We start from the raw sequence: 17,227 nt of genomic DNA, 5'->3' as shown, positions 1-17,227 counted from the left end.
ATAACCTATTTACCCATCTGGTTTACTTATGGATCTTTCAAGGTTGGCTTGTAGGTCATCATGTTGAGTGTGCCCAGGTTTTAGATACACACCCTATGACTCCAAATCTGGCAAAACATTCCTAAACCCTCAATCAACAAGGTCATCTTCCTCCAGTCAGGAAAGACTATCCATGATGGCTTTCGTAATCTTCCAATCATTATTGCTTCCAAGAAAAGATCTTACTGTGTCAGCCTGGGCTATGCTCATGAACTTTGCTTCTTCTGACCACAGTAGGAGATTCTCTAGAGCTTGTGATCAGTCAAGTATGACAATCGCCCACTGGTCAATAAATGTTTCTTGTTGTGCTCCAGAATATGTTCTCTTGTAAGATGCTCATGTCCAAGGAATAAAGCAACAATGGTTATTTCTAATGCCTTTACTATGGAATGAAATGTTTTCAATATACAAGAAATTGACATGTTTAAAATAGTTGAACAGGTGAACTTTGACCATGTTGCTGAGTTCTGACCTTACACTACAGGTGAACTTTGACCATGTTGCTAAGTTCTGACCTTACATTACAGGTGAACTTTGACCATGTTGCTGAGTTCTGACCTTACATTACAGGTGAACTTTGACCATGTTGCTGAGTTCTGACCTTACATTACAGGTGAACTTTGACCATGTTGCTGAGTTCTGACCTTACATTACAGGTGAGCTTTGACCATGTTGCTGAGTTCTGACCTTACATTACAGGTGAGCTTCAACCATGTTGCTGAGTTCGGACCTTACATTACAGGTGAACTTTGACCATGTTGCTGAGTTCTGACCTTACATTACAGGTGAGCTTTGACCATGTTGCTAAGTTCTGACCTTACATTACAGGTGAACATGCTGTTGCTGAGTTCTGACCTTACATTACAGGTGAACTTTGACCATGTTGCTGAGTTCTGACCTTACATTACAGGTGAACTTTGACCATGTTGCTAAGATCTGACCTTACATTACAGGTGAGCTTTGACCATGTTGCGGAGTTCTGAGCTTACATTACAGGTGAACTTTCACCAAACTTATGACCTCTAACTTAAACTTACAGGTGAATTTTGACTGTAAATCTCTGACACTGTCTTCCCCATGAACATTGACCATTCTGCTGAACTCTGACCTTACCTTACAAGTGTGCTTCAACTTATAACCTACAATCTTACCTTGCAAGAATGCCACTTGGAGCAGTAGTGTAAGTTGTAGAGAAGATTCTTGCTATTAGTGCTGTGGCTCCAGGTGAGACTGGCAACTGTAGCATTAGCCTGGTAGGCGACATTTGTTACCTTCTCAGGTTTAACTGTGAACATGAATACGAAAATGTAAATCACAAAGAATTTCACTTTCAATAGAACTAATAACACAAGGGGCCTGAGAGGCCTTAACAGTAACCTGAGATTTGAAGAGAAGAGGCCATTAACTTCAGATATTGTGACATTGAAACTTTGCTTAAATATTCTGCATTTTTCTTCTGTGGAAGGAAAAAAGAAATCCAAATGTATGTCTGCACAAAAAGTTCAAGGTTTTGGAGAAAATTGGTTGTATTCCAAGTGCAAATGATCTTTTACCTTTGACCTCATGACCATGAAAGTTTGTGAAGGCAAACCTTGCATCAATCCCTACAACTTTTCAAAGCATATGCCAATACAAAAGTTGCACTTATTCGCTTTTTCAGGATTTTTGCAATGCCAAACATTTGCCCCATCCCAGGTAGCGGAACAATATACGCAGAGGCCACAGATTTTGCAATTTCTGTAGAGCATATCTAGAACTTACAACAATACAGAAATATTTGTTTCACTAAAGTACCCCAGTAGAGAAGAAAAATTATTATTATTTATAGTTTTCCTGCGCCCCCTGAAGATTGGGGACCATTAACTTTGCACTTTTGATGCCACTTCAGGTATTGATGCCATCGACCAAGTCTGGTTAGAACCCGCCAATGTGAACCTTGAAAAATGTCAAAAATGTAAAAAGTTAACACGCAAGGGATGAGGCATGCTGCCAGACGAAATATGATCGCAATAAGTCACCATGAGCTCAGGTGACCTTAAAATAGGATTTCTCACATGCTTGGATAAATTAAAGTTTTTTCTTATTTGCACACCATCATGTCTCCAGATCTGCCCCCATTTGTTTGAAAAATATTAATGTTCCTGTTTCAAAGATCTGATATCACATATATATTTGGCTTTATCAAAGATACAAGTTTATCTTCTTTCTAATGGATTCCTAGGTGACAGCAAATGTTATTGTGTTGTTGTCTCTAACACAGCAATATATATTGCCTTACATAAAGGTTTAACAAGAAAGAAATTTCAATTCCAAACATTGCATGACTTTCATTTATCCTGGATATGTTTGATATCATTTCTGGTAATATTGCCTCTTATTTCGCTATATTGATAGTAATATCAACAGTGTCTCATATGTCAATATCCAACGTTTACTAAGTGGTTTGCACAACAAGGAAGTAAACATATACACAAATTTTTTCAATGATCCCTTTGGTAGTTCTTGGAAAAAGCAATAATAAATTCAAAAATAGAATCCAAAATGGCTAATCAAACTTAAACATGGAACATACAACTAAGAAACATAATGAACATGTTCATAAAGTTTCAAGAAGATTCTGTCTTTGGTTATTCAGAAATAGTGTTAACAAACTGCAAATGCAAAGTCCAAAATGGCTGCTGGTCACCATCTTGAGAATTTGATTGAAATAAAAAAGTTTCATGCGAGAAGATAATCTTTATATGCAGTATTGGAGAAATAAAAACAAAGTGAGAAGGGCTCGCATAAATACTGGCCATGACATATCTTGTACACCAGGATTTATTAAAAAGAGATCAAGAGTGACCTTTGACTTGAGGCAATGACCCACGACCTCTAATAAATAATCAGGTGTAGAACATGATGATGTTCTGCTACATTGGTGTAAATATGAACTGAATCTGTTGAGGGGTTCATGAGACATCTTGTACACAAATGTTTTATTTCAATTGTTGTCAAGTGTGACAATTTAACTATGAAGAATGACCTCCGACATCTAATCAGGTATAGAATTAGACAATGCACTGCTATGGTGTGAATATGAACTAAATAAGGTGTGAGGTTCATGAGATATCTTGTACACAAACTTTGCAAGCATGCATCAAACACATACATGCACATACAAATTGATTCCTACATACCTTCTCACCTTTACTAAGTAGGGAGGAATAATAAAGACAATTGGGACTACCTAAGAGATGGACAGGTCATGGATGAAAAGAAACTTAAAAATGCCAAGACGATAATGTGTTTTAATTAAAAGACAAGGAAATTAAGAAGGAAATCCTGCAGAAATCTTGGCACTTAACATTGTGTGATCTAAATTATTGATTCTAGGAATGTTTTAATCTTTTCCTTCTTCTACTTCTTTGCCATTTTAGTGAAATTATGTTTTCAATGACAAGTGAATAATTCCTGCAGAAACCTTATTAAACAAAGGAAACTATCCGCTAATTTCTGACAAATGGTAACGATCAAATGGATATCTGTGAGCCATCTGTATGTCCAATCAGTTAAAAATTAAACCGACATTTCTAAAGAAAAAGTAATCAGTACAATCTATGGCTACCACAATCCATGATGGCTGCCTTCTGGCTCTTTGTATCCATTTCAAAATTAGTTTAGCCAAATGTAAGACAATGAGGGACCTACAGAGGATATTTAATGACAATCCACCAGATACTATTTGAAGGAATAGCCATACAAAATTACATCTTTCAAAATTCCAAAATAGAAACCTTCATACGATATTTGAGCTTTTCAAGAGAATAGCGATGACAGACTTCCTATCAAGAAATTTTCTTTTCCATCTTATCCTCGAAAATTGTTTGGCACAAGTAGAGACCAACAGGAGTTTTAGATCGGTATCTGAGAGAGTGATAAGAAGCTTTAACTTTTGAAATCAAAGATCATACTCTCAGCCATCTGTTAATAATTTTGATTTTCTAATCATTCCTGAAAACAGTTAGGAACAGAAAGGAACCAAGGGGAACATGGCTACAAGATTTAAGGACGAATTAAAATAACTGTTTGTCCACAGATGGTGGATGAAGTGGGATTTGAAAAACCCAACATCTGTTAACAATGGACTTAAAAACAGAAACATTGACTGTTTTGGTTCAGTTTGAATATCTACTGTGAATGGACAATGAAATGTTTCTGTTTTAATTTCTTATCCCATTGGTATATCAATTATAACAGCTTAATACTCCAATTTTTTTGTTACATTTTCATTTATCAGATATGAACAGCAATCACTTCGCTGTGTAGTAACAGTGTTTCTGCACAAATAAAAGGTATTTATATACATAATATTGTTGATTTTCGAACAAGCTTACCTGGAGGTTTTATTTTAAGGATATTGACAACAGGTTGGTCGTCCTGTCGCTTATCGTTTGTGATATTGATACGAAAAGCAAAGACTCCAAATTGAACAGCTGTCCAAGTACATTTGGCTCCAACAGCTGTGGTCTCCAAATTAGGACATTTTGACCACATGGTGTCACTGAAATATCAACAATCAATAAAATGACAAAAAAATTCAATAGTTTTGAACATACATTGTACCTGATATCAATAACACATACCTGTTAATTTTTAAAAAAGTAGTAATTATGTAAGACAAACCTTCATTACACTGAAAAACACAGCCACCTTGACATTGATTAAAGTCAAGGTTGTTACTCACACTGTCCATTCCCAAGTGATGTTGATCTGATTACTGCGGTAATGTGTTCCGTAGTTAAGATGACAGATGAGGCGTTTCCAGTTGTAATTAATACAAGACAGGTTCTCAGGTGTTTGTGGTGGACCTATCAATAGACAACATATAACACTCCAGTACAAGGTATCACAACTCATGGATTCCAGTAATATCATGCATCAATACAAATGTGAAATCAACAAAAATTACTTCCATGGAATATCTTAAAGTTATTATTATATGCATAATTACAAACTACTTTGGTTTTAACGATGTTTTATGGGTGTTTGTTTGAAAAATGTTGAAGTTTATATCAAACAAACATGCCACAAAAATGTTCTTAGTAATTGTGTAGTTATTGTCCTCTTGAATACCTTGTCATCTTTTTACTTGAATATATTTAATGTTCTATTTTAACTGCCAATTATCCAGTAATGAAAATTTTATTGTTTCAAAAGTAAAACCTGTATGAATTATACACCAGTGAGACTGAGTTTAGTTATCACACTCTGTTATTTTGTGTTCCATCAAAGGAAAACAAAAAAGTTTTTAATTATCTTAACAAAAAACTTCAAATCTCAAAGGTCAAAATATTGCATGTAAAATAATTCAATTCATCAACAAAGAGATTTGAGTGAAATACCAAAAGCATTCAAGATTTGGAGCTGAAGGATCAATTATGCTGAATTATTTCTCAAAAATATTGTGATTATCACCAAAAAAGAAAAAGAATTATTACCATCCCACAAAATAATTAGGAAAAAAGAGTTTCAATTTCTTGGTATAATTAATAATATTGGTAGTTTCCTCACTGAACAACTTAATGGAGGCCCATCACATACCATCCAAAACAATCAGGTAAATTGTCTTCCCCAAGGATACAACCACAATAACACAGACCACTATGTTTCTCAGCTTCTTGGTTGGTCATAAAATCAATTATCCCTAGCAAAGATGCACAACTAAAGTAGTCAAAGAGCTAGTGTTTCAACCAAAATAGTCCCCATCCAAAGTAGTCCCTATCCAAAGTAATCCCTATCCTATCCAAAGTAGTCCCTATCCAAAGTAATCCCTATCCTATCCAAAGTAGTCCCTATCCAAAGTAGTCCCTATCAAAAGTAGTCCCTATCCAAAGTAATCCCTATCCTATCCAAAGTAGTCCCTATCCAAAGTAATCCCTATCCTATCCAAAGTAGTCCCTATTCAATGTAGTCCCTATCCAAAGTAGTCCCTATTCAATATAGTCCCTATCCTATCCAAAGTAGTCCCTATCCAAAGTAGTCCCAATCCAAAGTAGTCCCTACCCTATCCAAAGTAGTCCCTATCCAAAGTAGTCCCTATTCAATGTAGTCCCTATTCAAAGTAGTCCCTATCCAAAGTAGTCCCTATTCAATGTAGTCCCTATCCAAAGTAGTCCCTATCCAAAGTAGTCCCTATTCAATGTAGTCCCTATCCAAAGTAATCCCTATCCTATCCAAAGTAGTCCCTATTCAATGTTGTCCCTATTCAAAGTAGTCCCTATCCAAAGTAATCCCTATCCTATCCAAAGTAGTCTCTATCCTATCCAAAGTAGTCCCTATCCAAAGTAGTCCCTAAGTAGTCCCTATCCTATCCAAAGTAGTCCCTATTCAATGTTGTCCCTATTCAAAGTAGTCCCTATCCAAAGTAATCCCTATCCTATCCAAAGTAGTCCCTATCAAATGTAGTCCCTATCCAAAGTAGTCCCAATCCAAAGTAGTCCCTATCCTATCCAAAGTAGTCCCAATCCAAAGTAGTCCCTATTCAAAGTAGTCCCTGTTCAATGTAGTCCCTATCCAAAGTAGTCCCTATTCAATGTAGTTCCTATCCAAAGTAGTCCCTTTTCAAAGTAGTCCCTATCCAAAGTAGTCCCTATCCTATCCAAAGTAAGTAGTCCCTATTCAAAGTAGTCCCTGTTCAATGTAGTCCCTATCCAAGGTAGTCCCAATCCAAAGTAGTCCCTATCCTATCCAAAGTAGTCCCTATCCAAAGTAGTCCCAGTCCCTATCCAAAGTAGTCCCTATCCAAAGTAGTCCCAGTCCCTATCCAAAGTAATCCCTATCCTATCCAAAGTAGTCCCTATCAAATGTAGTCCCTATCCAAAGTAGTCCCTATCCAAAGTAGTCCCTATTCAATGTAGTTCCTATCCAAAGTAGTCCCTATTCAAAGTAGTCCCTATCAAAAGTAGTCCCTATCAAAGTGAGTTTGTGGTACAGGTGGTAGAGGTAGTAGAGGTTGAATTTGGTGATAGATTTTATATCTATAAGAAATATATATATATATATATATATAAGAAACCCGAGGGATCTTCACTGGGCATGCACAACTGAATTACCTTTATTGGCTTCATTCAAGACCTTACAAGGGAACCCTATCAACAAAATCGAAGATTTTCTGAGAAATAGCAATTATGATCTACAACTATCAAAATCCAAGATGGTCTGTGGGCTGCCATTTTGTTTTCTTGAGCAGACAAATATTGAATGAGAACAACTTGGAACCAAGGAAGACATATACATGAAGTTTGCGATATTTCCAGTACTTTTCTACAAATCCTTTCTCTCCAGTTCCTACCTTATAAACCTATACCTATCTCCTTTCTCTCCAGTTCCTACATTATAACCCTATTCCTATCCTTTCTATCTAGTTCCTACCTTATAACCCTATTCCTATCCTTTCTACCCAGTTCCTACCTTATAACCCTATTCCGATCCTTTCTACCCAGTTCCTACTTTATAACCCTATTCCTATCCTTTCTACCCAGTTCCTACCTTATAACCCTATTCCTATCCTTTCTATCAAGTTCCTACCTTATAACCCTATTCCTATTCTTTCTACCCAGTTCCTACCTTATAACCCTATTCCTATTCTTTCTACCCAGTTCCTACCTTTTAACCCTATTCCTATCCTTTCTCTCCAGTTCCTACCTTATAACCCTATTCCTATCCTTTCTACCCAGTTCCTACCTTATAACCCTATTCCTATCCTTTCTATCAAGTTCCTACCTTATAACCCTATTCCTATTCTTTCTACCCAGTTCCTACCTTTTAACTCTATTCCTATCCTTTCTACCCAGTTCCTACCTTATAACCCTATTCCTATTCTTACTATCTAGTTCCTACCTTATAACCCTATTCCTATTCTTGCTTTATCTTATTTTTATCTATTCTACCCTATTCCCATCCTAGTAATGCTATTCTTTCCATTTCAGCATCTTTTCTTTACTTTAGTTGATATACTTTTTTATATCATGGGTATTCAAATCCCTTCTGTTCCATTCCTAACTTTTTATCATTTTTGTCCACCATATTCCTGTCTACTAATCCCTATTCATATTCCTTCTACCCTATTTCCTCCCATCCTATTCCTATCTTTTTTCTCCATTCCTATATTTTTTATGATAATCATATCCCTTTTCTTCCCTATTTCTATCCTCTCTGCCTTATTTCTTTCCTATCTATCCTATTCCTGTCCTATCTATCCTATTCTTTTCCTATCAATCCTATTCCTTTCCTACCTATCCTATTCATTTTCTATCTATTCTTTTACTACCTATCCTATTCCTTTCCTATCTATCCTATTCCTGTCCTATCCCATTCCTATCTTTCCTATTCCTTTGCTGTTTATTCTTTTCCTACCTATCCTATTCCTTTCCTATCTATTCTTTTCCTACCTATCCTCTTCCTTTCCTATATACTCCTTTCCTATCTATCCTATTCCTGTCCTATCCCATTTCTAACTATTCTATTCCTTTCCCATATATCCCTTCTGTCTAATCCTATTCCTTTCCTATCTATTCTATTCCTTTCCCATCTATCCCTTCTGCCTAATCCTATTCCTTTCCTATCTATCCTATTCCTTCTGCCTAATCCTATTCCTATCTATCCTATTCCTTTCCCATCTATCCCTTCTGCCTTATTCCTTTCCTATCTATCCTATTCCTGTCCTATCCCATTCCTATCTAACCTATTCCTTTCCTGTCTATTCCTTTCCTATCTACCCTATTCCTTTTTTCATATTCATTTCCTTTTTACTAGATTCCTTTTTATCCTCACCAATTGCCACCTTTTGTTTCCTTTGTTTCATCTATTCTCCCCTTTTCCTATTTTTTTTTTTTTTTAGCTGTTCTCATTCAAATTCTTCATATGCCTTTTTTCATATTTCAATCCTTTTTTACCACGTTTTGTTCATCTGTCAATCATTTACTGGATCACATGAAAATCAATCTGCTAGAGAGGCCACTGTGATATACCATAATAATCAATTAACAAACCCAAAGAGTAAAGATGTTAATGTAGGGAGTGGGAGTATTTTAGGACAATGCTATATATTATCTAGAAATTCTTACTCAACTACAACAGAAAGGGTGAGCTTATTGCAAGGCATGTGCTTATTGTGACAAACATTGCAAAATTGTAAATCATTTAGCTGAAAGAAAATTTGAATTGTTTCGAAAATGATTTATGAATGTGATGACTTATATAATGTTGCATCAAATATAAACCCCAGATTCACAATCCTTTAAACAGTATTAATTTTGTGAAATTTTGACAAGATGTTTAATCGTTATCCTGAATTTTGTTTTTAAAAAAAAAGGACTCATGGCACATAATACTCAGCATGATTAATATAACTTTGTAACTTTGTATCATTGTCTGGAGTGAGTATATTGATTATTATCTAAAATGTCAAGGACACTGCAACCTTTGTCCTGGACAAGTCAGGTTTGTGCAGGTGCCTATTATTAGTAAACACTCCTAAGCATTAGTTCAGACTAGCAACTCAATATAGAAACAGGTCAAAGTTCTAAATGGAAAATCCTTTTAATGTGAAATTTAATTTCTAAAATATTCTTGTTGGGTAATGTTTTACCATAGATAACGTTGGAATTTTATAGGTATAGATAATTCTGTTACAACTTTAAAAGTCCCCTAGAAAACAAATTTCTCATTAATAATGACTCCCTAACAAATAACATACACTATAAACTAATTAACTATGTCCCCTGGGGTTCTGTAGGGAACTGGCTTTCTCAGTCCTGGAGTTCATCATAACAGTAGTTTCACATCACCTGAGAATCAGTGTAAACTTTTTTGATGTATTAAGTTTAGGTATGTTTGGTTTGCACCAGGTTAACTTTGACCTATATCCAACAGAAGCCTTTTTGTGTAAATGTAATGAAACATGCCAACATATAAGACGAAAAAAACAAAACAACATGAAGAACACAACTTAAAAGCATACAAAAAGAAATAAAAAAGGATTCCTTACTATCTATTGTAACATACTGATTTCCTACTTCTTGGCTGCCTGACTCACACAGTAGTCTGCATCGGTAGTTTACCGATTTGGAGGTCATTTTGACAGGCGTTGTGATTGTTTCATTAATGGTTATGGTTAGTGTCGAATCAGTTTTGATCAAAATTGTGTTTTCAACTTCTTCCACTTTTCCGTCATCGCGCTTTGTCAAAAATATCAGCACTGAATTGTTAGGAAGCTGTTTCGTGGACACGGTGCAGTTTAGGTTAATGTGCTCACCGAAATACACAAACGGGTCGTCAGGGGTGACACCATTTTCTGAAACACGCATCAAGTGTACTTCTATTGATAAAGGTATAAATTACTATTCCTGTTTTTCTGGTGAAGTGTTGGGAGTATAAAATCAGGCTATATTGTAAAACTCTTTTTGTTATTGAACACTAGGCAGGATATTACTGTTACAATAACAGAGAAATAAGTATCATGAGAAATTCTATGTCAGATATTATTGCCAGGTAATCTGGTATTCTCTAACAGTAGAGAACATCTAATGGTAGGGATATATCTAATGGTAAGGGGATAGCAAATGCCAGGGAAAATCTCTCATAGACGGGATAAATATAATGGTAGGGAATATGTAACAGCAAGGAATATCTAATGGTAGGGATATCTAATAGTAGGTTATATCTAATTGTAGGGATATCTAATGGTAGGTTATATCTAATTGTAGGGTTACCTAATGGTAGGTTGTATCTAATTGTAGGGTTACCTAATGGTAGGTTATATCTAACTGTAGGTATATCTAATGGTAGGTTATATCTAATTGTAGGTTATATCTAATTGTAGGGATATCTAATGGTAGGTATATCCAATGGTAGGTTATATATAACTGTAGGTATATCTAATGGTAGGTTATATCTAACTGGTAGTTTATATCTAATTGTAGGTATATCTAATGGTAGGTTATATCTAACTGTAGGTATATCTAATGGTAGTTTATATCTAACTGTAGGTATATCTAACTGTAGGTATATCTAATGGTAGGTTATATCTAACTGTAGGTATATCTAATGGTAGTTTATATCTAACTGTAGGTATATCTAATGGTAGTTTATATCTAATGGTAGGTATATCCAATGGTAGGTTATATCTAACTGTAGGTATATCTAATGGTAGGTTATATCTAACTGTAGGTATTTCTAATGGTAGGTTATATCTAACTGTAGGTATATCTAATGGTAGGTTATATCTAATTGTAGGTATATCTAATTGTAGGTTATATCTAATGGTAGGTTATATCTAATGGTAGGTTATATCTAACTGTAGGTATATCTAATGGTAGGTTATATCTAATTGTAGGTTATATCTAATGGTAGGTTATATCTAACTGTAGGTATATCTAATGGTAGGTTATATCTAATGGTAGGTTATATCTAATTGTAGGTATATCTAATTGTAGGTTATATCTAATGGTAGGTTATATCTAATGGTAGGTTATATCTAACTGTAGGTATATCTAATGGTAGGTTATATCTAATTGTAGGGTTACCTAATGGTAGGTTATATCTAACTGTAGGTATATCTAATGGTAGGTTATATCTAATTGTAAGGGAATATCTATCTCCGACATGATGTCTATATAATACAAGAGATCCCAGACGGATCTTGGTGCCCACCATTGTTTGATCTTTATATGCTCTATGAAATTTGGATCTTTTCCCTTCTTGTCTCTGTTTTTGCTCTTGATGATAAGACATTAGAACATTTCTTTGCAAAGATAGCAATGATAACCTTTACCTGCCTAGAGACCAAGGGAAACCTACATATGCAATTAGAGGACCAGCAAATGAAGTCAAATTGGCAATATCAGGAGAGAATAATGTCCCAATCCTATCTTCAGAAGCAGAAGTGGTTACCTTTTTGGGATCAGTAAAACAGAAAAAAAGAAAATAACAAGCACCCGATTCTTATTTTAACTTGAGAATCCTTCAAGGTAATCAGGTAGGAAGACAAGAAAGTGGATGTACTTTACAGAGTCTACGTCTGGATGTAAACAGTCACAAGAAGAATTAAAGTCTTGAAACAACACCTACCTACCAGTGAAAACATTATTATATAGTTGTATGTAAGTTGCTTGTAATGTAGTTTGAAGACTATTATGTCAAAAATAGTTTAAAATATTGAAATAGAAACCTTTTTTCAAATCCTTGAAACAAAGGCATGTCAATTAAACAAAATATAAAAGTATGGCATATTTGGCCATGCAGTGTGTGAAGCATCCTTCCTCTCAGTATGCACCTTGCAAAATCATGATCCTGAACTCTCGGGAAAAAAGTCGGGAAAAAAGTTGACATCTCCCTGACTGAACATGCAGGTAAGCACGTACCACTGTAATTATAATCCAACAGGCATCTTTTGCCCATTGAGCTAGAAAACTGTTGTGAATTATAATTTGTGGAACCAGTGTGTCTGTAAATAACTCTTGGTTATAAATCTAAGTGTTTATCAAATGAACTGTATAAGCAGAAAGATACTGTACATGTTAACTCGTTATTCTGGATACACATCAGGAATTTTAAAAACCTACAATGATGAAGTTCTTTATTTCATCATATATATTCAAAGTTACTAATTATACTGGTGATGTTTAACAAAGAGTATCAGTTTCTTTGATAAAGAAACTTACACATAATGCCTATGTGAGTATTTGTCCAATAGCACCCATGAGCATCTTCAAGGAAGAATGATCAAAACACTGACACAGTCATAAAATAAACTGAAATTTTTCACCCTCCCAGCTTAAATTTCACCCTTGGAATTCATAACTAATTACAACCAGAATGTTTAGATTGTAATAAAAATATTCTGCAACGTCACAAACACATCTTGCGGCGATATGGAGTGTTATCAACCAATCAGAAAAAACATCAATAAGACATCAACAATGGTGAATTATCCATGATCTTTCATTGATTTCAGACAATCATTTACTATAATCAATATGTTCACAGTGTGATTATATAGATTAAGATTCTATTGAAGTTCCATGTCATATTAAGGTGCCATTGAAGCAAGGCAAGCAGAATAATGTTGCTTTCCTTGTTAATGTTATACCTGTGAATTAATATGCAAAAAAAATGTTATGAGCTTTGTGAAATAAATAGCATATCTAGAGTTAAGGCTACATGTATGATCTGAGTAATTAATTTACCTCCTTTTTAAATGAATTCTGCCAACCAATAGTGTTACATAGTTGAAAATATGTGAAGGTTACACAATAGCATGTGCTTGAATAAAATGAGGTTACCCATTATTGAATTCTGAATGATCACATAATGTCAACCCCAAATAACAAATCCATAATAACTTGTATAGAATGTATCATGTGTAGGACTGGATACAAATTTACTTTTCATTTGAATACTGTTGTCAATGCATATCTCATTGTAGATATTGGCATATATCTGATGAACTCTCTGTCCACTAAATTGTCTTTGAGACAGCTATAAAACTTGACAGATATTCTTAGATAACTGTCATATTTCAGGTGTTAAGAGTAAATTCTATCAACTAAGTAAACTTAATATGTTTTTATCTATGTTTTCTAATACTACCATAATACATTGTGTGGAGCCATGCTCAGATCATTGTGTAAACATACTAATATCTAATAATCTGTTTATTGATTAACTGAGTTGTTCTTTGACTGAAACTGAGTTTCACACACTTTCGGAAATTAAAAATATGGTATAAGAAGTTCACTAGTGTTTCTGTTATAATTTCACAGGATTTCTATCAATTTATTGCTTTAAAGATAACAAACCTATAATTTATTTGCTGTTATTTGTAATGAATTACAAAATTTCCATTTATTTATAAAATTGTCAGTTTTGCAAATTATTTAGCTGCAATTCACTATAGGTTCATCCTCAAAATAGCTTTTTCATTATGGTAGAAACAGGTCACAAAAATCAAGGTTGCTAGATATGCTATTCCATTCAATGTCATTAGTTATTTTTCCAAAGCTACAAAAAGACACTTACTAAAGCTGTTGTATTTCGTTACGTCTGAAAAAATCCCTAACCTAAATGAAAGAAATAGCATACACAACAAATACTCGTTATGTGATATCTATAACCACTATGCCTCACATAAGTCCTGTAGAGTTTATTACTACCAACTCTGGAAGCCCTGGATCTTTTTCACAATAATGTGCCTGTGTTAACCAGTCAATAATGTTATCATTTTTAAACAGAAATCTTACATGGCATCAATGTCCCTGAGCTATTTCAAGCATCTGTATTTCTCCCCAACAAAGATATTGATTTTCTCAAGAAAAAAATCAATGATACCACTCTAAGAGGATACAAACAACATAACTGATATCACTGTTGGGACGTTTCCTGCATAGAAAAATAAAGACAATCAAATAAAATGGAAATATCTTTGTTTTTGATCACTTTAATTTCAATTATTTCTAAACACTTAAAAGTGTATAATTCATCCATTACTCAATTTCAAATTTCATTAATGAAATACAATAATAAATACTCCAAAGTCAAAGAAAACTTTCTATTATTTAAATGCCCTCACGACACAAACATATTAGCACAGACAGGTCTGTTTCTCAGCTTCTTCTTTTTATTTCTCAGTTTCCTTACAAACACAAAGTACTACATATAGGTAGTATCAAACCATGTGCCTTACATGGTAACTTTATTGGAGGTTGTACTAAAGCACACATTCTAAAAACACCTGTGCCTTACATGGTAACTTTATTGGAGGTTGTACTAAAGCATACATTCTAAAAACACCTGATTTATGGATAAGCATGTACAATATGAAACAGTATATATAAAATTGAAATAAATGAATGATTTGGGTAGGTGCATATTCAGAATATGACATTTTCTGGTATTTCATATTAACTTTTTAACAAATTTGCAGACCAATTCATGACAAGTCTAGCTATCTGTTTCCTATAGTTAAAATCTAAATGTTTGATTTTCAAACCCATTAAATTTGAGCTTTATCACAGTAATGTTAAAATGTTAAAATGTTTAAATATACATGACATTCCTGAATAAGAAAAATAAACATACACAAAACTAAAACATGCATATATGTTGCTATATGATTTGCTCAAGCTAATGGTACACCGATAACTTTGTATCAAATACAGTCAACTTGAAGCATGAAAATGACACTGATTACAATTTATGAAATTTCAGACTTACTTTTTGAGATATCAACCTCCGGAAGACATTTCGGTTCCAATGTACACACCTGGCCACAAATTATCCACAGAAAGCCAAGCAGAACAAACCTCCAATACATGGTCTTTCTAAACAAACACTTCCTTAGGTAAGCTGCTCACTGCATTCTACAGCAACTGACAGCACAATTGCCTCTGTTAAATAAAAATCAATTCTTAAGTAGTATTACCAATATCAGAAAAGGCACAATTATCCAAAAACTGATTTTTTTGTATAACAGAGATAATTATCACAATAGTAAGAAATTAATTTTGAACTTATAGATCAAAGAAAGAGACATAGACTGCATCAGCATCCATTTATTGTCTTCACTCTCCCACCCAAATCACTAAAATTTTGTTTTGATTGAATATATATAGTATACATGTATATTTTATATGATGTCATAGACAGCAATATTTTATGAGCACACAAATGTATACATGACAGCCATTTGTCATATCACTTAAACATATTAAAATCACAGTCTATGTATACAAATTCTAACATATTTTTTTTTGCAAACAATTGCCAATGACTGTTTTGGATAAAAATGCAATTCCATTGTGGAAATCTGAAACCAAATGGTAGGAAAAATTGTTTCAGACAGAATGAAGGCGTTTCAGTTGGAGGCTGACTATCCTAATGCCATCAAATAGTCTTCTATAATCTTAGAGAACATTAGGTATCCCACATGTCTGTCATAAATCTGTAAAGTACAATGTATTGTGTTGTCTACTCTGGTATATCTTTACTTCTCTTAATGGCTTTTCAGTAACATATAGTAAAATAAAAATAATCCAAAAGGAAACTGAAATAAAAACAAAAAATCTAATTTCAGTAAATTACATCAGAATTTCAAATTAAGGCCTTACCTTAATATTTGGAGAAATTGCATGAGAAGTAAAGAGCTGAGATTTTATACTTTTTTAAATACACTCCAACAAGAGTAGTTTATTTTTGAGACAGATGTATATAGTACAGAGGCAATAAAACTACCCACTTTTACTTATATATACCTATATTTTGGCATGAATATCAAAATGTAATCATCCATGACAGATCTTTTCCATCCCTTTCACAAAAACTATTTGGAATTTTGCCTAATGTTATTTTTGTGTGCTAAATATGTTACAAAATTCTTATCTGTAAAGTTTATCTGGCTCCAAATGGGGCCATTTTCCTTCCATCTGTTATAAATTGTCAACACAGAAAGTTGTCTGTGAGAACAAAGCCTTGTTATCCTAAACACAACATAAAGAATGTGCTTCATTTTCTTTCATGCATGATGAAGATTTTCAACACATAATAGCTATCATTTCATCTAGATTTTCATCAAAACTGCTTGGGAAATTTTATTTTTCTCTCAAGTTTTAATATCATAATCAATCATAATTACCTCCCGGAAAGTTGTATACAAACATTTCTTTTTCACTTTGGTCTATCACAACAATTTTCATTGGTCAATTCTGTCACAAGTACAAAAATATCAGTGGCATGTAGTTACCTAGCAACACTTTCAATTCAACAAGAGGCCCATGAGGGCTGTGTATCCTCGTATATTATTCTCGTCTATGTATCGGGCATTTTGTTGATTCATAATGTATCCTAAATACTTCAGCATCATCTTAATAACACTGGATAAGTAAAATTCATATATCTTAAAAATTAATAACTAGTATTTTCACAATCATTCAATTATCACTGACCTTTCATATAAGAAGTACTAAACATTGTTTAAAACATGTCACACACTTGTGAAATTCCAGAAAATATGAAACAGAAAAGATAAGAGATCCCAGCAGGTTGTTGGCATCCACTTTTGTTTGGTCTATATAACATATGTTCATTGAAAGTTGAATCTTTTCCCTTCTTTTATATTCTTTCTTCTGTTGTCTGCTCTTAATTATTTGAA

General features: G+C 33.9%; 1 protein-coding gene across 1 annotated transcript in view; it reads right to left on the bottom strand.

The window, feature by feature from the left end:
- The window catches only part of LOC132565345 (uncharacterized), a 31,814-nt gene extending 16,420 nt beyond the window's left edge, over nucleotides 1–15,394 (bottom strand). Inside the window, exons 1-5 of the mRNA XM_060229993.1 lie at nucleotides 15,295–15,394; nucleotides 10,070–10,375; nucleotides 4,766–4,889; nucleotides 4,416–4,582; nucleotides 1,191–1,324 (exon numbers count right to left, since the gene is read on the bottom strand). Of these exons, the coding sequence (XP_060085976.1) occupies nucleotides 1,191–1,324; nucleotides 4,416–4,582; nucleotides 4,766–4,889; nucleotides 10,070–10,375; nucleotides 15,295–15,394 (831 nt within the window). The remainder of the gene's footprint in view (nucleotides 1–1,190; nucleotides 1,325–4,415; nucleotides 4,583–4,765; nucleotides 4,890–10,069; nucleotides 10,376–15,294) is intronic.
- Nucleotides 15,395–17,227: the final 1,833 nt, after the last annotated feature.

The sequence above is a fragment of the Ylistrum balloti genome, unplaced genomic scaffold (genome assembly GCF_031769215.1).
Source record: "Ylistrum balloti isolate Yb309-2 unplaced genomic scaffold, AGI_CSIRO_Ybal_v1 Utg369716, whole genome shotgun sequence".
NCBI classification, from domain to species: domain Eukaryota; kingdom Metazoa; phylum Mollusca; class Bivalvia; order Pectinida; family Pectinidae; genus Ylistrum; species Ylistrum balloti.
This window is presented reverse-complemented; position numbering and strand designations above follow the sequence as displayed.